This window comes from Eptatretus burgeri, chromosome 15, assembly GCF_056783735.1.
Source record: "Eptatretus burgeri isolate ZD-2024b chromosome 15, Ebu_testis_v1, whole genome shotgun sequence".
Classification (NCBI taxonomy): Eukaryota; Metazoa; Chordata; class Myxini; order Myxiniformes; family Myxinidae; genus Eptatretus; species Eptatretus burgeri.
Genome location: NC_140975.1, coordinates 43448108 through 43474588, shown reverse-complemented (window position 1 = coordinate 43474588; position 26481 = coordinate 43448108). Strand labels below are relative to the sequence as shown.

Below are 26481 nucleotides of genomic sequence, written 5' to 3'. Positions count from 1 at the left end.
TTGGCAAAATTGTTGACACATAATTCATCGAAATGTGGCATTATTATTCAGGGGTCAATACTTTTGCAGGACATTTAGGTACCTGGAATCATTGGAGACAGAGGGGTACATTAATATTGGCAGGGATGGGAGGTAGCTTAGGTATGGTTGGGTGATTGTGTAGATGTGTCACGGATGTGATGTCTGTGAGAGGTTCTCATCAAAAGGATAACTTGCTGACTATGTGATGTCTGTTTTTTCATTCCTCACACTATCTTCACCGATGTTTGCCCTCCCCCTACTCTCAAAAAGAAACTATATCCATATTTTTCAGCATATGAGTCGATGCTCTTTCCCTCGGAAGTCTGGGCATCGACTTATCCTTGGTTTAAGACATTCAATTACATAAATGAAAAAAATATTGCAAAGTGTGATATTTTCTGAAATAAATTGTATAATTGTTCATTTAAAGCACACTCCAGCAAGTTTCCACAGCATCGTGGATGCGTTCTTAGAAAGTGCAACATTAAGCAAAACAAAGTTAAGCGGACGAGATATTCCCATGCACGTAGTATTATAATTGGGGGGGATGTGTCTTCGTCACAGCTGAAGATGATTGAATAGGTGCGGAGAGCTGATTTGGTTGTCACCCTAACAACAAGTGTGTAGGGCACATTTTCGGTCACCCTAACATAACTTTAACCTCATTTAACGACATGTTGGAGCCAAATATTAAATGAATCGATAAAGAGCACAAATAAAATACTGTACACCGAGACAATTAAGGCCAAATAAAGAAATAAAATACTAGTTGATCATCCCTGCCCGCTTCCTCTTTTTAACCCGCCTCCCTTTTTTTATTGTTTGTTATTTTGTCAAACATCGCGAGAAAAAAAAAAAATCCTTAACAGGCAGAACAATAAATCCCAAACTAAATGGCACAAAAACTAAACGACAACAAATGATAAACAAACGAAACACAGTGTGTTAGGTTCTTCTTCATTTTGACAGATGGATGGAAAGAAGGACATACTGTATATTGTAGCGGTTTGCACCACATAAAAAATCCGTATCTTGGTGTACGACTCTTGCACCATTCTTTGAATCGATCATTTTCCCCATGTCGATGCTGAGATTTGAAAAACTTCTACCGAGTTGGACCATGGAGCACTGGTGAGTCCACATCCCACGTATGTAAATCTGTGGCTCTATGTAGAAAGATGGCATGGCCAATAATTTTAATATGCATGAAGTGTGGAGTTTTTTTTGTATTTCGCCATACTTTCATTATATATTTGTTTAGAACTGTGGATTATATATTTAGTAGGCTTGGTGAGTGTATACGTGACGTGTCAGGTGTATGACCCATGTCATATTTGAAAACTGATATGGCTGGTGCATGGCTCATGTCTTTTTTTAATATTTTTGTGGGGAGGTAAAAAAATTGGCATGTCGGTTTCTGAAAGCTGGCGGCCATTTTGAAAAAATAAAAAGGGCCTCCCCCTTCCTTAAAAAAAATAAAAAATCCAATCAACTGGTATTTTTGTTTTTTTTTTTGACCTAAATGAACAGTTAAAGGGGTACTCATCAAAATGTAGGGCCAAGATTGCATGTCAAGACAGGGGAGGTGTGGCTATTTAGTGGATGGTTTTCAGAGAGGGAGAGGCAGACCTTCGTGTCTCAGACAGACCGCTCAAATAATTTGTGGGCTGGGAAGGCAATTGGGCTTTCGGGTAAGTCGTGTGGCAAATCTGGCCCTGATTGGGCTCTCGCAAGTCGCGTGGCAAATCTGGAATCAAAAAATCTCGGACCGAGCTATCGAACGGCTTTGCAGCGAATCCGGAGTGGAGACGTCATCACCGTGGCGCCGATGATTGTGTCATCAGAACGCTGGGGATGAATACGAAGACAAATCTTGTGTTGAGAAAACCAAGAAAGCGAATCGTTGCTGCAAAGATAGGTGGCCAAACATTGAGTCCTTGTATTACAATGTCAGGTGTTCATTTTTATTATTGAGGAGTAGTGAACTCCAACATAATGTAATGTGCTATCAGGCAGTGCTGATAATGATTCTGTTGCTTGTTTTAAATACTCTACTTATTACTGATAACAAACATGTTGAAAAACTATTTACACTCATAATTTATCCAAAAGTCTTCCCACAGTTGTTCAAATAATATGTACAAAACAGCTTATTTATATTCATGACCCTGGAAGTACCACAGTGTCAATGCGTTGTGTCAGGGAGGAATTGAAACCTCTAATGTTCTGAATGACAGTTTTGCGAACTACCTTAGCTGATTTTGCTTTGTCTTGTTCTCCGATATGATGTATTGTATTATTACAATCTTTTCATTATCATTTGATTATAATAATCTGCGGTTGGGAATAAAGATGATTATAATCATATGACTATAATCGTCTTTATAGGATTCCAAATCACAAAACTTTGTCCTAACGGTGTTATCGTAAAGCAATATACAATGCATTTGTGTTGCAGACAACGGTTGTTGATCACAAATTGTGAGATGTTGACCGATTTTATGGGTTTTTTAAGGGCCGATGCTGACACGGATATTTAGAGAGCAGGAGCGCCGATGACCGATATAATGCTGATTTAACTTGTGCATCTGATTAAACAATTTAATTAAAAAAAAAAAGAATTACATAAAATTGTTGAACTTAAATTAACAAATTTATTAAACACAATATTAAATTTGCTTGCTTGCACATGCACGTCACAGTATAATAGAGGTTAACTGCCAATTTTTAAAATTATAAACACAATGATAATGTAGAGCAAAGCGAATACAGGTAACCAGCCACACATCTGGGATCCGAGAATCCAGTTTTACTGGAAAACTGCCAATTTTTTCAAGCTAAAACTATAATTGTGAGATTTAGGTGAAAACAAACAAACAAACAAACATTTAATTCCCGCCTCACACGTAGTTTTAGAACTCGCCGCCATGTAAGGGTGGCACCATGGGTGACAGGGCAGGGTTGTCAACATCTGATGTTGCAGTTCGTCATTTAATGTGACTCATTTTCTTTGCAGTAGCGGTGAAATACTGAGCATTTGCTTTGATTTTATTGGCATTTGCATGAATCATTCGTAAGGTGGATTCGCTCAGTCCAAACATTCACTGTTCCTATCGCTCAATCACTTCTCATTTCACCTTCATTTAAATAGCTTTCATTTGTTCCTTTGGCACAGAGGCACTCGTATCACTCGTTGATCCCTCTACAGTCATGGTGGCGAAGGGTGCACAAAGTATTGCACGCCAAGATTAGCCAAGGTTTTGACTTTCAATGCGCCCACACACCGCCCAGCATCCCACGGCCCATCTATGATTAGTTCGGTCGGTGCGCAGTGACGGCCTGTTGTGTTTCAGACACATATCAAAGGACACGGGATCTGTGTTAACTCAAATAAGGCATGTTGCATATCTGACTGCATCTGGGTCTGAAGTGAGCACAGATATACAAGTACAGATTAAAAATTTTCCCACAGGAACAAGGGTGCGGGGCACGGCATGCTACGGAGCATCTGCGGCATGAACCTGACACGAATGGCAGATTTGGCTGTGGGGCCTCCAAGCGACGTCTAATGTGCAAATGTTCACGAGGCGGCCTGTGAGGTGCGAAAGACCTGTAGTGCGAGAGTGGTCATGGTGGTCGAGGATATATGTGTTGTCTGCTGGAGGTTCCGCAGCACAAACAGTGGGTGTGGTGAACATGGCTTGGTTTTTTGAATAAATTGGGGAATTAAATAAATTGAGATTTGAAAGCTAGGAATATACAGTCTCACCTTTTCCTTGAAGGCATAGCCAGCAAGCGCTTACTAATGTTCCGCAGTAGCCACCTGACCTGAAGGGTGGCTGCAGATGCCGAATTGACATTGGCTATCATCTTGAGAAGGAAGTTTTTATTTTTTATTTTTAAATTTTTTAAATTTTTTTTATATCGGCTACATTGGTGCCATCATCGGCCGATGCCGATATCCTCGAAATGCCAGACGTCGGCTGATTATTTTGGTCGACCACGACAAATCGTACAGCAACATCTGTGATGGGGAATTTTTCTTGTACTTACGATACACAGTAAGGGGGTCATGACTGACTGACTGATTTACCATGCTCTGTGTTACAGAACATTAGTTCTGCTGAAGCAGTTTGTGCAAAGGTTCCGGTTCTGGGTTTGGTTCTGGTTGTGGGTTTGGAGCGTCGGGAGGTTTCTTTCAGGGCTCTCTGCTGACGATCTCAAAGTTAAGTTTCCGGTTGTTATCTGTCCCGTTTTAACTGTTTATTTTCTCACCTACATGTTACTGTGTGTTCCTAGTTAAGTTTTGTTTCAAAAATCGTGCTATTTTGTGAGTTTTCGTTGACCTTGTCTTACCGGGTGCTTGAGGCCCACCCACCCTTTCCCTCGGTATACGATCGTGTTTATTTGTATTTTCTCCCCATTACCTTCAATTTCTATCTTCCCCACTTTTCCAAATGTCCCCCATCCCTCCGAACTAAACACTCTATTTCTTGTCTTAAATTCCCCCCCCCCAAGAAAAAACTACCTTTCTCCTTGCACACTCACGAGTCTCGATCCTTCTTCTTCTTCTTCTTCTTCTTCTTCTTCTTCTTCTTCTTCTTCTTCTACTTCTACTTCTACTTCTACTTCTACTTCTACTTCTACTTCTACTTCTACTTCTACTTCTACTTCTACTTCTACTTCTACTTCTACTTCTACTTCTTCTTCTACTTCTTCTTCTACTTCTTCTTCTACTTCTTCTTCTACTTCTACTTCTTCTTCTACTTCTACTTCTTCTTCTACTTCTACTTCTTCTTCTACTTCTTCTTCTACTTCTTCTTCTACTTCTTCTTCTACTTCTTCTTCTACTTCTTCTTCTACTTCTTCTTCTACTTCTTCTTCTACTTCTTCTTCTACTTCTTCTTCTACTTCTTCTTCTACTTCTTCTTCTACTTCTTCTTCTACTTCTTCTTCTACTTCTTCTTCTACTTCTTCTTCTACTTCTTCTTCTACTTCTTCTTCTACTTCTTCTTCTACTTCTTCTTCTACTTCTTCTTCTACTTCTTCTTCTACTTCTTCTTCTACTTCTTCTTCTACTTCTTCTTCTACTTCTTCTTCTACTTCTTCTTCTACTTCTTCTTCTACTTCTTCTTCTACTTCTTCTTCTACTTCTTCTTCTACTTCTTCTTCTACTTCTTCTTCTACTTCTTCTTCTACTTCTTCTTCTACTTCTTCTTCTACTTCTTCTTCTACTTCTTCTTCTACTTCTTCTTCTACTTCTTCTTCTACTTCTTCTTCTACTTCTTCTTCTACTTCTTCTTCTACTTCTTCTTCTACTTCTTCTTCTACTTCTTCTTCTACTTCTTCTTCTACTTCTTCTTCTACTTCTTCTTCTACTTCTTCTTCTACTTCTTCTTCTACTTCTTCTTCTACTTCTTCTTCTTCTACTTCTTCTTCTTCTACTTCTTCTTCTACTTCTTCTTCTACTTCTTCTTCTACTTCTTCTTCTACTTCTTCTTCTACTTCTTCTTCTACTTCTTCTTCTACTTCTTCTTCTACTTCTTCTTCTACTTCTTCTTCTACTTCTTCTTCTACTTCTTCTTCTACTTCTTCTTCTACTTCTTCTTCTACTTCTTCTTCTACTTCTTCTTCTACTTCTTCTTCTACTTCTTCTTCTACTTCTTCTTCTACTTCTTCTTCTACTTCTTCTTCTACTTCTTCTTCTACTTCTTCTTCTACTTCTTCTTCTACTTCTTCTTCTACTTCTTCTTCTACTTCTTCTTCTACTTCTTCTTCTACTTCTTCTTCTACTTCTTCTTCTACTTCTTCTACTTCTTCTTCCACTTCTTCTTTCTCCTGCTCGCACACCATCTTTATTATACTGAGCTGACCTTCTCTCGCCATTACCTTCACGATTTCTTCCTTCAACCTTCCATTCCCGAATCTTTCCTGTTCTTAAAAAAATCATAATCTTCCTTGTATCCTTTGGATCTCTACACCTCCTGTAACCACGTGTCTCTCTCTACTCTTCCTGGTACTTTTCATCGACCCAGAAGATTCATACTGCATTTGCCATTCCAAATTCACCACACACTTCCACGATTTTACTTCAACCTTCCCTTTTCCGAATGTTACGCAATCCTGGTTTCAAATAAATAATTTCACTTTTGACTATACACGTCCCATAGCTACGTGCTTATCCTGTAACCATGTGATCTGTTTACATCCCCTCCGTTTACCGATCCAATTTCACCATTCACCTTACGATTTTTAGGTCATCTCTATCATCTCAGTAGAGATTACCGAATAACCCCAGTCTCGAAGTCTGTCCGTCAGTCCGTGCGTCCATGCGTCCGTCCACAATTAAACCGAGTGGAGACAAATAACCAATAGTGGAATGGATAGAGGTCGATGAGACATGCACAACGATATAACTTTCAAGGTCGTCCAAGATCGAGGTCGACGTCACGAGGCTGTCAAATTTGCGCAAATCGTCGATTTCAAATCATATCTCCTCCCTCATTTATCAAGAGAGATCAAATGGTATTAGTGATTCAGATACTATGGACTATTATCTAGAACAACACGAGCCATTTTTTTGAAATTTGCTCTCGTTCCGATTTTATAGCCCTTCAAACTTCGCTCTGATTCCCCGTATTGGCCGTTCATAAAGTACGTACATACAAAAAAAAAAGTATTAAAAATGAAGAACCGGAACTCTCCGAGACAAATATTACATTTGAAGCTTTTGTCAGATTTAATTAAAACAATGGAACACAAGTTTATATGCACACACTTACTTTCATTTATGACATTAACATTGTCTTGAATGTCAATTTGTACTTTTATTTTCATAAATGACGTGCTGTGATATTAAATGAAAAAGGTAAACTACACTGCTCGGGACTGCATCGTCATGGCTTACAAACATTGGTTCATAAGGAACTGCTGGCTTTGCAAGCGATTAGCGATGTATGAGGGGGTGGGTGGGTGGTCACTAGCCTGCATACAGAGGGGGGTGGGTGGTTTTGAAACCCGGAAGTAGAGCGTACGTACTTTATGAACTACCCCTATTCCAGTCTGGCACAGAGTTACTTTCGACCTCTGGCAGAGATGACCGGCACTCCCTCTTGGGGGTATTTTTTCTACAACACTTCCATGACCTAATCTGATGAAAACTCTCTCAAACAATAATAATAACTAGAGGGGGAGCACTCGGGAGAGTGCAAAATCTCCGCCGCCAATACTGCTGGGTCACTCAAGTGAACCTTATATCTTATTCATTAAATATGTCAACAGTGCTGAGAGTTAGTTCTTTTCTCCAACATTTTTTTTTTGTGGGGGTGGGGCGGGGGTGGTTGGAAATCACTTAAAACATGTAAAAATGCAAAAAAAAAAAATCTGAAATTTTGTTGAAAAAAAAAGTTGCAAAAATTTTTTTTCTTCAACAATTTTTTTTTGCCGGGGGGGGGGGGGGTGGGAGTCACTTTAAATATGGAGAAATGCAAAAAAAATTTTTTCTCTAAATTTTTTGGGGTGGCTTGGAAATCACTTAAAACATGTAAAAATGCAAAAAAAATTCTATTTTTTGGGGGGGGTAACAATTTTTTTGGGGGGTAACAATTTTTTTGGGGGGGTTGAAATCACTTAAAACGTGTAGAAATGCAAAAAAAAATTCTCTTTTTTTGGGGGGGGGTAAAAAAAATTTGGGGGGGTTGGAAATCACTTAAAACATGTAGAAATGCAAAAAAAAAAATATTTTCTCTAACAATTTTTTTTTGGGGGGGGGGGACCAAGTCCAAAATTTAATAGCATGATCCTTGGATCATATCTAACCCCCCACCAAGTTTCGTCGAAATCCGTCGAGGAGTTTTTCCGTAATACTGTTCACAAACAAACAAACAAACAAACAGAAAGGGGTGAAAACAGTAACCTCCATCCATCTTCGAAGATGGCGGAGGTTAACAAAGGATATTCCCACAATAGTGGGGTCATTTGCTTGGAATCCATGACCATTTTGTTCCTACCTTTTTCTCTCGATGGATTTGACAACCTGAACCATTTTAAAGGAAAATAAGCAGATATTTTGGTACTGATCATAATGCCTGGATTTGGGACAATTTCCTTTACAAATTACATAGATATTTGAATATAAAATATCAGGACATTTTAGCCACAATTGAAAAACGTTATGTTCAAACGTCAATGACGTCATAACGGTCAGTCTGAACGACGTCAAATTTGGTGTGTGACGTTCTTAAGGTAAGTCCTACAAAACGGTATGATCAAAACTGATGAGGTCGAAAATTGAAAATTTACTCATCTTCTGACGTCATTTTGACGCACTTCTGATGACGTCACGTCAAATCTGACACCACATACCTGAAAGGTATTTCGTCATGGACCAACATGACGTTGGTTGCATGTCGATAGCTGTCTTATGAAGGCAGTTATGCTCAAAAGTTTGTTTTTGACCTTTTCTTGACCTTTGACCCGATCGCTCCCAAAATCTAATCAAATCGTCCTTGGATAATCACGAATCATCCCACCAATTTTCATGCAATTCGGTTTAATACTTTCTGAGTTATGCGAATAACAAACAAACACACACATTCACAAATAAATAAATACACAGCGACCAAAACATAACCTTTCGCAGAATGCGAAGGTAATAATAATAAAAACTAGAACGGGCACTCGGTAGAGCGCATACCTTCGCCGCCGCAACTTTTTTTCTGGGCACATTTGAAAAATGTCACTTTAAAACGTCCATGATGTCACAACCGTCAGTCCGATTGATGTCAAATTTGGTGTGTGACCTCCTTGAGGGCAGTCCAATAAAATGGAATGATAAAGACTGAAAAATTAAAAAGTTGAAAAATGACGTCATCTTTTGATGTCATTTTGACGCCCTTCCGGTGACGTGACGTCCAATCGGGGACAACGATTCTGAAAGCTCTAAGTTCACTGAACGTTTTAACGTTGGTTTCATGTCAATAGTTCTATTAGATCTGAAGTTATGCCTACAAGTATATTTTGACCTTGTGTGTGACCTTGACCTTGACTACAGTGTTAATTGGCAAAACCTGTATATCAATAAACAGATATTTTGGTACTGATCCTAATACCTGGATTTGGGAGACTTTCCTTTGTAAATTACATAGATATTTGAATGTAAAATATCAGGACATTTTAGCCACAATTGAAAAACGTCATGTTCAAACGTCAATGACGTCATAACGGTCAGTCCGATCGACGTCAAATTTGGTGTGTGACGTCCTTAAGGTAAGTTCTACAAAACGGTATGATCAAAACTGATGCGGTCGAAAATTGAAAATTTGCGTCATCTTGTGACGTCATTTTGACGCACTTCCGATGACGTCACGTCAAATCCGACACGAGGCACCCGAAAGGTATTTCGTCATGCAACAATATGGCGGTGGTTGCATGTCAATAGCTTTATTATGAAGGAAGTTATGGTCAAAAGTGTGTTTTTTGACATTTTCATGACCTTGACCTTTGACCCGATCGCTCCCAAAATCTAATTAAATCGTCCTTGGATAATCGCGAATCATCCCACCAAATTTCATGCAATTCGGTTTAATACTTTCTGAGTAATGCGAATAACAAACAAACACACATATTCACAAATAAATAAATACACAGCAACCAAAACATAACCTTTCGCAGAATGCGAAGGTAAAACGTAGCGGAGGCGAAGGTATGCGCCCTACCGAGTGCCCATTCTAGTTTGTACCTGGCACGAGAGTGTGCGGAAAAGAACAGGGAACATTTTGGTGTTGGTTTCATGCAAATCGGTTTTGATTTGTTTGACTGTGTTATGACAAAAACTGCATATTTTGAAAGGTTGTGACCCCACTGACCTTTGACCCCCAACCGCTAACAAGGGTAATGACGTAATTGTGTCATGTCACCCATCACAAGATTGGGCAATGAATTCTGAACATTTTGGCATCGGTTGCATGCCAATTAGATCAAAATTGACCGCGCTATGGTAAAAATACGAATTTGACCTTTCTGTGACCTTGACCTTTGACCCGATCGCTCCCAAAATCTAATCAAATGTTCCTTGGATAATAACCCATCATCTCACCAGATTTCAAGCGATTTGGTTTAATACTTTCTGAGTTATGCGAATAACAAACAAACACACACACACACACATATTCACAAATAAATAAATAAATACACAGCGACCAATACATAACCTTTTGCAGAATGCGAAGGTAACGATCTCTTATAATGCTATATCTTCCTCTTTCACACATGTGGTACTCTTTTCTGTTTCATAATGCACTACTCTTCTGCTATTTAAACAGACTGCTCTCAATTCGACCTTTCCTTCATACTTTGCCAAAAAAAATCCAACTGTTACAGTGTTTCTTCTCTCCATTATCTGAATTCGCCTTTATTGCATCCATCAAGAAATGTGTTTCATCGCATCTCTGACCTAAAACTTTAAAAAAAATACCCAGTTTGCTATGAATGTTGGCTTTCCATCAACCATTCTTTTTTTTTCCAATTTCAGTGCCAACTCACCCTTCTCACCTCTCACTCTCAAAGCAACCATCACACTCTTCTCCCTCCAAGCTTCCCTCTCACCTTTCTTAAAAACTCCCCCTCACCTTTCTCCCTCAACTCTCCCCACTCACCCTTTTCCCACCATTCACTCCCCTCACTCACCCTTCTCAAAGTTTCCCCACTCTCATCCACAAAGCTGCCTCCTTCCACTGCCCTCTCACCTCCATCTCTTCACTCCACCTCCTCAAATCCTCAACGACCTTCTGCCCCCTCTCTTGTCCCCCCTCTCCCCCAGCACCACAGAGCCTTTTCTCCTCCTCATCCGGCCCCTCCCCTAGCTATTCTGCAATCCCCCACACTCTTTCAACAACCCTCCTTACCTCTCCCCCTCGTCCCTTGTCCTACCCTCCCCTCCCACCCCCTGCACCCAAAGCCTCCTCCCCTCCCTCTTCATTAACAGTGTGGACCTCAAATATCCAGGGCCTTCGCTCAAACCTTTCAGATTTTTCCATACAGGTTGCCGCTGACAAACCAGACATAATCTGCCTAATAAAAACTTTCCTCCCCCAAGACATGTCTGACTCCCAAGTATCTCTCCCTGGTTACCCCCTCCTCCGGTATGACAGGCCTGAGCCTCGTCCTGGTGGAGGAGTTGCTCTCTTCATCAAAGACTCTATTCCTCACTCTCCATGCACTGCCCTCACTCCCCCACACCCCCAGATATACCTCTGGCTCTGGCTTCTCCTCCACTCCCACCTCATGTTTATATGTGTACTGTACTGTCCACCAAACAGTAATGACTCCATCTACACCTCACTATCCAAAAACATGGACCAACTTCTATCTTCTCATCCAAACTCTCTCTTCCTCATATGTGGTGACTTCAATTGTCATCATGCCAGTTGGCTAGGTGTGGGTACCTCTCACCTGTCATGGCACTTCAGCAAAAGCTTTCTGCGACTCATTGGGACTGACTCAATTTTCCGACCCGGATCTCAACCAATGGTACTCCATCTCTTCTGGATCTGATTTTGACAAATTTCCCTGACAATATCTGCTGCTCTTCCTCAGCTCCAATCGGTTCTTCTGACCACGTGCTTGTCAAAGTGGACATCTCTCTGGCTATTATCTCACCGCCGTCCCCGTAGAATCTGGCATTTCACTCAAGCCGACTGGCAGGGTCTCCAAGCAGCCATCAAACTTATAGACTGGTCTCCTATCGGTACTTTCTCCAACATCAACTCATCCTGGGAATTCTTTCAAATAAACTTGCTCTCCTTCATGCACAGATTTATCCCCTCTCGTCTTCAGTTGTCCTACCCTTACTCCCTTCTTGGTTCACTGAAGCTTGTGGTGAGGCAGTTGTCCAGAAACAACTTGCCTTTGCCTCATGGAAAGCAAACCCAACTGAGGGCAATCTCAATTCCTTCCATAAAGCTCGGAACAAGTGTGTATCTACCCTCAGGAGAGCTAGAAAACAACATCTTTCTAAGCTCAAGTCTGAACTTTCAAACCTCTCTCCCTCCTCAAAATCCTGATGGCATCTAATCAAATCTTTCTGGTGTATGTTCCCCCAAAATCCCCTCCCTTTCTTCAAATGGCCGCACTGCTGATACCGCAAGTGAAAAGGCTGAATGCCTAAATTCGGTGTTTGCATCAAAATCTTGTGTCCAAAACCCATCACTTTCTCTCCCCACCTTAACCAGTCACACCCAACTGGCTCTGGACTCTGTGTCCTTTTCTTCTGACAAGGTGGAGAGCTTGCTGTCAAACCTCAACTCAGATTCTGCAACCGGTCCAGACGGCATCAGCCCACGTGTCCTAAAAACCTGCTCCTCTGCTCTTGCTCACCCTCTCTCTCTGTTCTATTCATTCTCTCATTTACACAAGGTCATCTGCCATCTGCTTGGAAATCAGCAAACATTACTGCCCTGCATAAAAGGTGCAAAAACAGATCCCTGCAACTACAGACCAATCAGCCTTCTTCCAATCATCAGCAAGGTTATGGACTCCATCAGCCATTAAATCCTTCCTATTCTCCAATGGGTTGATTTCCGATCATCAATTTCGTTTCAGACCAGGTCACTCTCCCCTGAATATGCTGCTTTTGCTCTCCCAACAATGGATGGAGGTCCTCAATGCCGGACATGACATCAGAGCCATGTCCCGAGACATATCGCGTGCCTTTGACACAGTCTGACACCCTGCCCTGCTCACCAAACTCTCTTCCGATGGTATCCAAGGCCATCTCCACTCATGGCTCGCAGACTTCCTCTCCTGTCGCAGTCAACGTGTGGCCTTAAATGGAGTTCTTTCATCCCCTCTTCCTGGCTGGAGTTCCTCAAGGTAGCGTTCTGGGCCCTGTTCTTTTTCTGGTTTTCATCAATGATCTCTCCGACTCTCTGGAAAATTCTCTTTATCTCTTTGTTGATGACTCCATCATCTGCCGTACCATCTGTCATCCCTCAGACCAGCATGCAGCAGCTTCTTCGCTCATTGCAGATCTAGGTAAAATCACAAACTGGTCCAACACATGGAACATGTCTTTCAATCCTCACAAATCTCACACTCTCATGATGTCTCTCCGAAAGGACCATTTAGAACCCCCCCCACCCCATCCACTTTCTCAACAATCCTCTGGAGGAAGTCCTTTCTTTCAAGCTTCTGTGTCTCACTATCTGCCATGACCTTTCCTGGGAAAGCCACATTTCAAACCTGGCCTCCAAAGCCAGTCGCCGACTGGGAATCCTCCGTCGTGCAAAGTCCTTCCTCGGCCCACCTGAGCTCCTGACCACTTACAAAGCTTTTGTCCGCAGCCTGATGGAATACTGCTCCCCCCTATGGGCTGGTGCTCTTGCCTCCCACCTTTCTCGGCTTCACGCTGTGGAAACCAAGGCATTTTGGATTATTGGCATCTCCCGCGATGAGGCTGAGTCTTTGGGCCTCTCACTCTCTCACCACAGGTTGGTCGGTGGTCTCTCTGTCTTCTACCATCTCCTCTCCAGCCTCGCCCCTCCTGCTCTCTCTGCGATTTGTCCCCACCACATTTCCGCAGGGCGCTCAAGGTCTGCCAACAACCCCCTTCAGGTAAAACTACCAAAATCACGAATCACTGCTCACCTTCACTCTTTCGTTCCTCTTTTTTCCCGCCTTTGAAATAAACTCCCTCACTCTATTCAATCCCATTCTTCCCTCCAGGCCTTCAAAACAGCTGTTCACCACCACCTCTTGTCATCCCCCATCCAAATCCTCGATCTTTTCTACCTGCGTTAATCCACCCAAGCCCACCTCCTTCAAATTTCCTGCTTTCCTTTCTGAACGTCCCTGTAATGTCCATCTTGTTTTCCCCATGTTCCCCGCCCATCCCTTTCCCTTCCACAGATCTTATGTCTCTGTTCCCCACTGTTTTGTCCTTCCCACTCCTGCCCCTCTTGCCTCATGCCCCCCTTGCTGTGCGTTGTGTGTTCGGTCTCATACGAGCCTCGACAAGATATACAAAAAATAATAATAATAGTAAAAATATATATTTTTTTTTTTTAAAAGGGGTTATGCTGAGCAGTTTGTCATCCTTCTCCCAGCAGTAGTTATGTTAGGAATTTAGAATTTGGCCATGTTGCCAGCAATAACTTACCTACTCTTCGCTAAGGACATCGTGGGATATTTTAACGTCCACCAACTAATGTCGTCAGATGGGATGCCAGTTTAACATCCATCCAAGGGACAGATTTGAATCCACGTGAGACAGCCTAGAGGTATGCACACACTTCTGAGCTGTCTTTTCAGTCCCAAGGGGTCTTTCCATTCATAAATTACGAATCGAACCATAGTTCGATTTATTGAAATATTGTTGCGGTTCTCGGAACCGCATGCATCCAACAGCTAGTGGTCCCAAGACAGTTATTCCATTATTATACGTGTAGATAGTCCGTTTCCTTTTGTCTTGCGGGACAATAGGGGCGTGCGTTGCGATGATCTCATAGCCAGGTTTGCATACATCATTTTTTCTTCATTTCGTTTCGACTCTACTCTTCTGATTATTCCTGAGGTAAATCTGAGCCACGTGCACCTTCGCTGTGAGATGGCCCCTCAGGGAGGCCAGCGCGTGCGGCGCCGCTGCGAGGAAACAATGATGCACGGGCATTAACAGCGCAGAGCCCTCGTTCCCAAGCGAGCCCGAAACCCAACGTGTGCAGCGAGTCATACAGTGTGCTTGGCAGTCCGGGATTATCGACTCGAGCTTCCGATGATCTGGGGAAGATTGCCGGTTGCATTAAAAGGGCATACGAATGAATATCTCTTAAGAGGCTGCATGGATGGTGTTTTTCACAACACAGGAAACACAGCCAGCACGACGCCCACGCTGCATGAAATGCGTATGAAGGCCACTCCACGCCACGTTGAGCGGGATGCGTGTGTGCGAAGTAAAAGCGGCACGTTCCTTTTCAACCAAATATCAGATACATATTGGTGTTCACCCCGCGCACACGCTAGCAGAATGGGGCGAACGCAAGCACTAACCATGTGGGCCATGGCGGATCCGCGCGTACTGCGCGAAACATGCATGGATTTATCCATAATGATGTACCTTCAGCCCTTGCTGGCAACAGCAGATTCCCCACGGATGGTGAACGTCTTCTCGTCTCTACGGCCAGCAAAGCTGCGACCGAGCAGGGGAATGTTGTACAGTGCGAGCCACGGCGCACGCGAAGCGAGTGCATTGATCAGCGCTGGTCGGATGCCCGAGCGGGCACGCGGGACCCTTGGACGGTCGTCAGGGCACGGCCCGGGCGGTTTTGCAGGACTATTCGCGCGCCAAGTTCGGTGTGGTCAATTCGTGTCGTGTCATGTGAGGTTGGAGTGGAATATTTTCGCTGTCTGGGATGACCTTGCCGGAAATGGAGTGTTGTGGTTTCCGGCAAAAGTTAGCGGGCCGCGTGAGGGGTCGGGGCGCCCGATTCAGGTGATGATGCTTTGCTTCAGGGTGGCCCCCCCTCCCTGCGCTGCAAGTCCTATAAAGGTCGAAGCGGTCCCTCCGCCTTTCTCTCGCTCTCGCCTCTCTGCCTGACATCGCCACGATCTGCCTCCTGCTACCTGGACTCCACCTCATTGTCTCCGCCCACACGACGTTGACCCCACCCGCCTACCTGGTCCCACCTACCACTCCATCCATGCACTCTGGACTCCACCCATTCTCCACTCAAGCCCTTCCTTCACACCCACGGTCTCCACACGCGCTGCTGAAGCCAGACGACGCGCCAGCTGTCAGGTACCGCACCACGGAGCACCCACCCGAAACTTATTGGTGGCGCATTCTTGCAATCAAGTACAAAGGTGCTGAGATCTTTGCCTCAACTCCTCTCCCTTCATGTTTCAATATTTTCTCTTCATTGGTGTGTGTGTGTGTGTGTGTGTGTGTGTGTGTGTGTGTGTGTGTGTGTGTGTGTGTGTGTGTGTGTGTGTGTGTGTGTGTGTGTGTGTGTGTGTGTGTGTGTGTGTGTGTGTGTGTGTGGTGTGTGTGTGTGTCCTGGCGCCTGTCTGCTTAAGTAAGACTGCAGAAGATCGTTATTGTTATTATTTTTACGTTGTCTTGCTCTGTGTTACCTTTTGTAAGTTGCTTGTTTATTTGCTCCCGACACCTCTCTCTCCCCTATCTCTGCACAACACACCCCAATAAATCCTGATCGTGCCACATACCATTCCTCGCCCATTGTTAATAAATTATTATAAGAAATGTTCCCAACTCGTCTTTGTGGTTTCTTTCATTGATCCAGCATGGTCCGAATCCTCGCTTAGCCAGGACTTTATTCCCAACGTTCCGTTCCTTTTAGCTGGTACGTCCTCGGCAGTGTCGCTCAGCTGCATCCGATCCGATAAAGTGATCCGATCCGGTAGAGTGATCCAGTGCAGACAAGGCGTACCGAGGGCGTGTTGCCCGGTAATTAAATCACTTGATTAATTAGGTAACCCGATTAATTAAATTAACCAGACGGAAGGACCCCAGGTCACGCGGTTGAGTTATTGGCGTCCACGGTCGGTTAAGCGACCCGCCGCGTCACGGAATTATCCATTTGCGACAGCCTACAATTCCGGGGAGTCTGGTGGGAGCCAAGATAGCTTCCCCCCCTCCTGGTCTTCTCACCTGACCCCCAGCCCACAACAATATAATACATACATACATACATACATCACACACACATACCCCAGTGATGTCCTTGCCTGCCCCACTCCTCCACCCCCACACCCTCCCCTTGCCAGTGAATTTAAGTTTGTAAACTGTTACATTGATTTAATCTGTTGTTGATGTATTGCATGCTTGATGGGCCAAATGGCCTCCTCTTGTGTCAAAATTCCTTGTCATGATCACACACAAATGTGACAGAGAATCTCTTGAGAGATTTCACAACCCATGGGAGGGAGGGGGCAGAGGGGAGCAGTGTTCAGGCTAGCATTTAAAAAGCTCGAGTCTTGGCACGATTTCTACCTTATTGACATCGACAAAAATAATATTTGAAATGCAAGGGTTTTGGTTTGGCGAGCATACTGTGTAATGATAGATTATATTTTGGATACTTTGAGCAAATTATTGATTTGCATGGTCCAATGTCATCACTGATGTCACAATGGTATTGAACCAGATGAAAAGAAATCCTCAACCAAATGCTAGGTCAAATTTTGATGATTACTGGTGGTGATATACATAAAATGTTTGTCCTCTACCAATTTTCAGATATATGTTGTTGCATATAATTATTTTGTAACCAAATATTTAATAGTTGTCTTGGTTTCACTGATGTCACCTGGCTCTAAGCTTGCCACAGCTGACCACTGAGAAGCTGAGAAAATATAAATGAGTGCCTTAGAACTTTATTGATGAAGCCTTGTCGACAACTGAGGAGGCATGAAGGACCGTTTGAGTATGGTTGAGGATCCACACATTTGGAAACTCTTTGTTAAATAATTGAGTTGCCTCACAAGGAACTTAGACGCAAGAGAAGACCATTGGACCCATCAAAGCTTGCACTTGTATTGCCAACTTATGGTTGTTTGCCCATGCTCTATCCTTTTAAATGCTTAGTGTCAAGCAAGGCAGCAGCACGTACCATTTTTGAAGTCTTGGGTATCGCTCCGCCGAGGTTCAAACCGCCGACCTCCCACAGTCAGAGCAGATGCTCAAACCATTATGCCACCGAGTTTGTTGGCCTGCCTATCCTCCAAAGACTGGAGTAAGTGTGGCAATTGCCAGACAGTTCCCAAAACCAGACTGTCCAGGTAATTCCCAAAGAAAGACACTGCTGGGAAGTTGAGGGAGAATTTTTTTTTTGCATATATACATTGTCGAGAGCTAGTACTTTGAATGGATCAGGATGTAACAGGACAAAAGGAACACTAGAGAGAGGGGAAAAATACCAACAGCAGAGTTGAAGACCAAGGGAGAGTGAGACTTGGACCTACAAAGGGTGTGAAGGGGAATTTGGGGAGGGGGGGGGGGGGGTAGGAAAGTACACATGGGGTGGACAAGATGGATACAGAGAATTGAGATCGTGGAGTGAAAAAATGTTTTTTGCCCTGCACTCGCGAAGCGAAAAGCAGAGTTAAGCGATCGGAAGCGTACGTAGATATGGCGTGCGTCATACGTCGTATCTGCATTTTGTCAAAAGGATACATCAAAAAACATTCAGTGGAGGAAATTGAAACTTTACCACATGTTACATGACCATTTGATATAGTAGTCACTCTTTTCAGGTCGACAGAGACCAAAGGTCAACATCGGCCAATTTTCTAAAATCCTCAATTTCCATCCGATTGACTAGAAATTTAAAGAGGTTTTGCATATCAAGTCACTGATTTCAATCACCAACTATTTTTGAGGTCAACATTGGCCAAAGGGTCAACATAGGCCACATTTTCATCTGATTGACTTGAAACGTGAACAAAATTTTCATATCACCTTACTGAATTCAACCACCAATTATGCTTTACGTCAACATAGGCCAAATTTCTGAAATCAATTTTCATCCGATTGACTTGAAATTTGAACAGTATTTTCATTAAAATGACCATCATGTGTCACGTGGTCTGGCAGCCATATTGGATCAAAGAAGAAGGAAAAAAACCTTCAACAAAAAGTTGGCTTGCCTCAAGTCCTTCTCAAGACTGTGTAGGGTATGTATTCCATAAATACCATCTACTTTGTTTATTTTTTTGATATATATATATATATATATATACATATATTTTTTTTTGAAGTGAGGAGGGGAAATAGGATAATGTTGAGGAAGTAAAGTAATATATTTGGGAAGAAGGAAGCAAAACTAAGAACACGGAGACAAATAATTTTTACACTTTCTATCCGAGGGGTGGCTTAGTTTGGCCTTGAACAATACAAAACAAATTGTTGAAAATTAAGAAAAAAAAATACATATCGTACACCAAGTCTTAATGCTGTGAGCTGCAATAGTTGCAATGCAGAAGTTTCAAGGAAAAGCCCTACCCTGCTGGCGTCAGCAACAAAAGCATGTTTGTAATAATATAATTTTCCATTTTTCCCGTTTTCGATGAAATCAAGAGTTTGGAATCGATAAAGTAAATCAATAATGTAAATCTTTGTGCGGACACCGCAGTCTCAAATATAATTGATGGTTTGCAAACTTTGATTTGACACCAGTTCTTCCATTTATTTATTTTTAATCTGGATGATTTTCTGATTGTATCTTTCTCGTAGGAGGAATTTCAAAATTGATGATGTACTGTCAAAGGCAGAAGAACAGATGAAAGGCGAGTCCGGCACAAGCAGGTAAGCTCATTCTGTCTTAACACGTGTTTAAATGTGTAAATATTTGTTTTGATTGTTTTCATGAGGTAACGTAGAGCCGAGTATTAGGACTGAACTAAAAATGATTCATTATGAAATTTGAGCATTGTTATATGAACATTCTTATACAAGGGTCGTCCCAAATTTTTTTTCAATCAAATCCTGTCATTCTGTCATTCTGCTTGGAACTTTTTAAATATTAGGTTGAGATGATGATGATAATATTACATATACACTTTTTAATTATTTTCTGATGTGCCTGCTAAATATAATGTCTCTCCTACGATTCATTTTGTTTCAGGAATTAAAATAAGTGCATATAGTACAATATATGTGACCATGGCAAAAAAGCTTCATTAAAGATATCTAAATTATTATTTACTCGCAGTCTACCCATCGCTTCACTGACAGACCAAGTAGTCGTCGTGTTTGCCAAAAAAATTGGGTGAGTAGAAGGAAAGGAAGACAAATTTACCCATGCATAGAGTGCTTTAAACCCTTCTCTCACCCCCACTGCCCGTCCTCACATCCTGCTCCCTCCCCCCCCCCCCTTGTACCCCGTTTGTTCCAATATCCCTTTCTGCTATAAATGTCTCACATGATGACAGGCTTTAACAGGCCCCTCTGTTGTTTTTTTATTTGTTTGTTTTTTGGTTTGGGTGTGGTGGGGGGGTGGGGAGAGGGAAGGAGAACAAATTTACCCTTGTGAATAGTGCTTTAACTTCAGCGTTGCTCTGGTAAAAAAGGAAATTGTAATACCTTCTGCCACCACCACCAGTTGCTACACGGAACACATTTACAGAGAGAATTTTCACCCCCCCCCTCCCACGCCCACACCCCCATGTGAGGCAGCGGCCATCTAGCTTATGTTACCCCCCATACAAAGTTGTATCTGTACCCCGAGTTTGGAGTTTGTTTCTGTCTCTGTGTTCCTTATCAGGGGTGCAAATTAACGGCCGCCCGGTCGCCAATGGCGCCTAACTTTTGTGCTGGACGGGTACACAATACTGCCTTACCTGCCCGGCTGGCGAATCACCGGTGATTCCTGTTATTTTGTACAATTTGTACTAGCTTCTCTACTAGTTTTCTCAACTAGAACTACTGTTTTTGTCGGCAGAAATCCGTAGAAATCACCGGTAATTCTGCGGTGGCCATTTTGTCTGTTTTCATCTCGTTCCAAATCACGCGTGATTGCGCGAGATTTGACGGTTTGGCGTGGTTTGGACACATTTTCTCATGCCCAGGTTGGTTAAATGAGTAAATTTTGGTGAATGAGTGAGTTTCATGGGTGAGGTTAGGTGAATGAGTGAGTTTGATGAGGCTTTTGGGTTGATGAGTGAGTAAGATGAATGAGTGAGTTTGATGGGTGAGATTGGGTGAATGAGTGAGTTTGATGGGTGAGGTTAGGTGGATGAGTGAGTTTATATGTGATGTTGGGTGGACGAGTAGTACCCTCACCATTGTCCATCAGCCACAACCCCCCCCCCTCCACCCCATCGTCCATCATCCACAACCCCCTTCCCCCCCCATCGTCCATCAGCCACAACCACCCATCACCCACAACCCCCCCCACAGCACTACTCACAACCCCCTACTCCTCCAATCACCCACACAAAAAAGGTCCCCCCATCACCTACAACCTCCTCCTCCCTGCATCATCCCCCCACCCCCACCCCACTCATCAAACTCACTCATCCATCCATCAAACTCACTCATTCACCCTACCTCCTCCATCAAACTCACTCATTCACCCTACCTCCTCCATCAAACTCACTCATCCAACCAACCTCATCCATCAAACTCACTCATCCAACCAACCTCACTCATCAAACTCACTCATCCAACCAACCTCACTCATCAAACTCACTCATCCAACCAACCTCACTCATCAAACTCACTCATCCAACCAACCTCACTCATTAAACTCACTCATGTCAGTATATTAAAAGTGTTTGATATCAAGTTTGTGACTTTTGTCTTTATTTTATTGGGCCGGTAGAAATTCTGCTGGGCCGGTAACTTTTTCTAATCACCAGCCCTGCTGGCCGGTGGATAAAAATGTTAATTTGCACCCCTGCTTATGCACAGACACATCTTATAAGTTACAGAGACATGCAGGCTCACACACAATGGTGTATATACATCTATACTAATAAATGTCTGTGTGCGTGCATGTGTGGTGTCAGTGTGTCTCCTCCATAACTCTAAAACCTAGCAGCTTGAAACTTTGCATGCATACGAAGAAAGCTCCAAGGAAGTGCAGGAGTGAAAATTGGGTGTTTGGGTTTATTAAAACACCCCTTTTGAAGATAATTATCGGCCTTATTTTATTATATCCTTCATCAGGAGATCCTCGGCCACCTCGCTCTCTGGATCTGAAGGCGTTTCCTGGGTAACCTCGCTGGGGTCTGAAGCCGCCATGTTTTTTTTGGCCTGCTCAACCATACTTTGACTTAGAACAGGCCGCAATGATTTCGTAACTATAAAGGTTTAGTTTCTTTTCACTTTCCTCACTCATATTGCCAAATGCTTGTTCATCATAGCTACGAATCGCTGTAGGCATCGCTTTTATAAGTCCAATCGTTTTCAAATTCGGAGCTTTGAGCGTTTTCATGCATTATATGATACAATCTTACACGACATACTCTCGCGGACTAATTAAAATATATCATCAAAATATTCTTTTGGTTTTGAGGATCAGATATCGTCCAGATTAAATAAGTGTCAAAATCTGTTGTGAAATCTGATAATTTATAGAAATTATAGCCGATATACCTATTTATTTGTGTTCTCTCCTTCTCCATAGATACACAAGAAAATGTGAAATTTCCAAAGCATTAAACTTATCTTTTTCTACTGTTTGGAGAAATGTATTGAGTGAACAAAAATTTAGGAACGAAACAAAATTAACCAGCATTATTTAGCTATATGATTTAATGCATTCACTGCCAGACTTCGTGCCTTGTCCCCCAGAGAGACTGCCTATCCATAACGTCTGCCAGATCTGTGTCTATACTTTTGTAGGTTTTGCGAGGTGCTCTACAGGGAATCAAAGCAAATCTGGTAAAAACTGGACATTAAAAAAAAGTTATAACGTTTGTGTGTACCTCAAACCGATGTAGCACGTGACACGTGCACAGACGAGCAGGGAAAATGGCGGATTTTCTGCAGTGTTAATTTCACGGGCGATTGAACTTTGCGATGTCTCCAGGTTTGTTCTGCATTAAGGCCTAAGTCACATTTGCTCTACGGCGAGGATACGGCGGCCGTACGCCCTCTGGATTGACAAACGTGCGGCGGCCGCAGAGTTTCTGCGGTGGCCTCAGGGTGGCCCTACGCCATTTGGCTATATTTTATAGGCCGTAGGGGTCGCCGTGGAATTATAGCGCAGAGTTATAACTTTTTCATTTCTACGTTCGCCGTAGCAATTTGACAAGCCGAAACAAAAGAACTGGTATAAAAATAAAAAAAAGAACCCACTCGTTACCGTCCGTCTGGCCGTACGTTCGCCTTTGGGCCTCCCTGCGGTCGCCTTGCGGGTACCTTGCGTCTGCCTTGAAAATTCTTTGGCCGCCGCAGGAACGCCATAAGGTCACCGTGCGACATCAAATCAAAGACCGTACGGCACCCCCACGTTTTCGGTCTCCACAATTTATAAATACCCCGTGCGGCTACCCGAAAAATAAAAACATATGTGACTGCTACATTGTGTGACCGTGGAAATACTGCGGCCGCCCTATAATTGCTAGTGGCCATACATTTGTAGACCCCACGGACACCGTGGCAAATGTGATTATTTTTATATTTATTTTTTTTAACGTGATAAATTCATTTTATTTAATTATTTCATTTTATTTAATTATTTCATTTTATTTCATTAACTGCTGCATGCACGGTGAAGACTGGCTTTAAGGTTAAAGGGATCCTACATGGTATGCAGCGATGGCCTGGCCAACCGTTCCTTTTGAACCATTTAAGTGGAGTGATTGCATGAGTGCTTAAGCCACTTGCCGAGTACCCATTGTCGATAGTGGTACCGCACTACGTCATTCTGCGTGAATCGTTCACTGACTGTGGACGCTTTTGCCATGCCATGTCTTTCAGAGTGAGTGGTTCGTGCTCCGTCACCCTGAGCAAGTGTTTGTGAAATAACACCTGATTTCCGAGCTGTTTGCCGTATTAACATATTTTCTAAATTACTGAGCCAATTTTTTTTTTCACCATCCACACACGCAGCTGTTTATAAATAACGTTTATGAACATCTCCCTGAAACGTCTATATAAATGTAACGTCGTTTTTTGATGAATGCTGCACAATGTTTTTGGGTTTTATGCAGTAAGTACTGCAGTCGGTAATTACACCGAGTCCAACCTGCCGATTCCTGAAAAATTGCCGATATCGGCCAAGCACTGTGTGCGTGCGTGTGTGTTGTTCATAAAGCATAACATATTCTCTCTACTAACTTAGGCCGGGGGTCAGTGGGAACTACCTTGCATCCCCCCCCCCCCGTGACAATTTTTCACTGATACCAGTGTTCATATATATCCCAAGTATCAGAAAAAAGATGTTCCCAGAAAATAACTCATTTGCACTATGCTTTATTAAGCTGTTTCCATGGCAACCAATCAAAAATAGATGAATCTCACAAAGATCGGCAAAATGTCAATATCTCTGTCAAATATAAACATAAAATCACAAAATTGGTGTCAAATTAAAGCTTATTATACATTTACGTATTAAAATACATTTTGTTTATGCTAATTAGCTCATTTGCATATTGATTAAATTTGACTTAAAGACAATAATTCCCACAAAAATGCAAGAATTTCCATTTTCTTTCCTTGTAATTACCACACGTCAGTTTTTTTTGTCAAAAAAACATTACCGAAGTGCTGCCAGATACAAGCCAGGTTGGCAAAAAATATATTAACATTTTTGAATTTCTTTAAGTAGGCTAATTAGCATAAAATACAAAGCACAATGAATCGTTCGAAAATCATGCGAAATCAGATTAATCAATGTAATTAATTCCCTGGGCCTGATATAATACATAACTGCGACTTATGATGTCTGTTTGCTGTTTAAGGGAAACATAACTATTTTCTCTTTGAGTAAAAGTAGTGGAAATAATTTTAAATGCATTGATATGCTAATTAGGATCTGCCATTATGGAAATTCTCATTTTCGTAAATATCTCAACTTCTGGTACATGGAAATTTGTAAATGAGGAATCTACACATATGTTTGGAGGGTCAAGGAGTAATGTGAACATATTTCCTTTGTTGTCAGAGATGTAGAATAAAGTTTGGATAGCTTAATTACATGCAAAAATGGAAACAGCTTAATAAAGCATAGGGCAAATGAGTTATTTTTCTGGGAACATCTTTTTTCTGATACTTGGGATATATATGAACACTGTGGTATCAGTGAAAAATTGTCGTGGGGGGGGGGTGGGGTTCAAGGTAGGTCCCACTGGCCCCCGGCCTAACTCCCCTACCCCCATCTCTCTGTCTGTCTGTCTGTCTCTCTCTCCCTCTCTCCTTGTCCCATCCTTGCTCTTCCCCCTCCCAATACAGTGCAGCACCTCCCTCTCTCCCTCTCTCCCTCTCTCCCTCTCTCCCTCTCTCCCTCTCTCCCTCTCTCCCTCTCTCCCTCTCTCCCTCTCTCCCTCTCTCCCTCTCTCCCTCTCTCCCTCTCTCCCTCTCTCCCTCTCTCCCTCTCTCCCTCTCTCCCTCTCTCCCTCTCTCCCTCTCTCCCTCTCTCCCTCTCTCCCTCTCTCCCTCTCTCCCTCTCTCCCTCTCTCCCTCTCTCCCTCTCTCCCTCTCCCCCTGGACATATCCGGACGGTGGTTATGTCTGGACCGTGTTTGTGTCTGGGCGGTGTTCATGTCTGGCCAGCTTGGCTCTGGATGCGTCCGAGCAGTATGTCTGGATGGGAGTTTGTCTCCTGGCCGTGTTCATTGTATGACCGGTAGAAAATGGATTTCAGACATTATTTTATTTCCATTTTCACTGTTATTCTCTGCAGAATCATTTTGATGAGACGGTATGAATCGTAATTAACGCTCCATCACGCGTCTGCCTTCCCTTCCTCTTACATCTCTTCCCCCACTGCCTTCCCTTCCCCCACCCCTCCTCGCTCCCCCTCCCTCCTCTCCCCTTTCCTCTCCACCTCTTCACTCTCCCCGCTCTCTCTCTCCCCCCCTTTAGTATTACCATCAGCGAAGTGACGGATGGTATTTGCTCACATATAAATAAAAGAAAATAAGGGTGAAATACACCGTTTTAAAAGAACCACAGTTGACATTTCAGGCATTGCCCTTTGTCAGAAAACAAAGGAACCAAAACATCTGCTGCAATATATGGTGAATTAATTATGAACAGGTGTGTGAATAATGAATCAATTGTTGGAATAATGGAAAATCCAGAATGTAACATGAATTCCTTGAGGGTGTAAAGTACCAAGCTGAAAGATGACTTTCTCCTCCAAGCACTTTCGATCCAAATTCACTGGAGCACACCTTAATAACACACATGTGAAATTCGTCCTTGGTATGATTAGCAAGGTTAAAATGTGCTGCTACTCGTCGACCCGTTGTGTTTTTAAGTGTGTCGACGTTAAATGTTCGGCCACTCTGTCAGCCAAACGTTGTTTAGTTTCACCAATGAAACTTGACGAGCTTGGTCGACAGGCAGGTGACAACGATCACTTTACAAAGCATATATTATGTTTGTAGAAGTATGGTCGAAGTGACCTTTTGACATATCCCTCTCGGACCGCTAATGGTGTCATGTGACACAACATGGTGACAAGTTTTACATCTGGGGCGATTACAAGGCGTTGTCCCCCAATCGTTCTCCTCCAACATCGTTGGAAGGAAAACGGGAATGAACTAGATTATTCCTCAGGCTTATGTCTTTCTCGTATGCCACCAGAATAGGATTGTCACGAAAAATCTTGCGAGCGATTTCATCAGTCAAGAGAGGATTAACCCTTTGAACCCTCAGCTCCTTGGACTTTTGGCTCCCCTACCCTGGGCTCCCCGGAGAAAAATCCTGCCGCTCAGATATATGGAGGTTTGAATAGCGGCCAGCAAAACTGCCGCTTGGGTTCAAAGAGCTAA

At 42.8% G+C, this 26481-nt stretch overlaps 1 protein-coding gene across 4 annotated transcripts in view; it reads left to right on the top strand.

Moving 5' to 3' along the window:
• Positions 1 to 26481, top strand: part of SUZ12 (SUZ12 polycomb repressive complex 2 subunit) — an 86296-nt gene that overhangs the window by 17136 nt on the left and 42679 nt on the right. For 2 of the 4 annotated variants that reach the window (XM_085858194.1, XM_085858193.1), the window contains exon 4: positions 19268 to 19339. In XM_085858194.1, coding sequence (XP_085714320.1) covers positions 19268 to 19339 — 72 coding nt within the window. Of the gene's footprint in view, positions 1 to 10966; positions 15812 to 16053; positions 17769 to 19267; positions 19340 to 26481 lie in introns of those variants that run through there. The other 2 variants (XM_085858196.1, XM_085858195.1) reach the window with 2 other exon arrangements.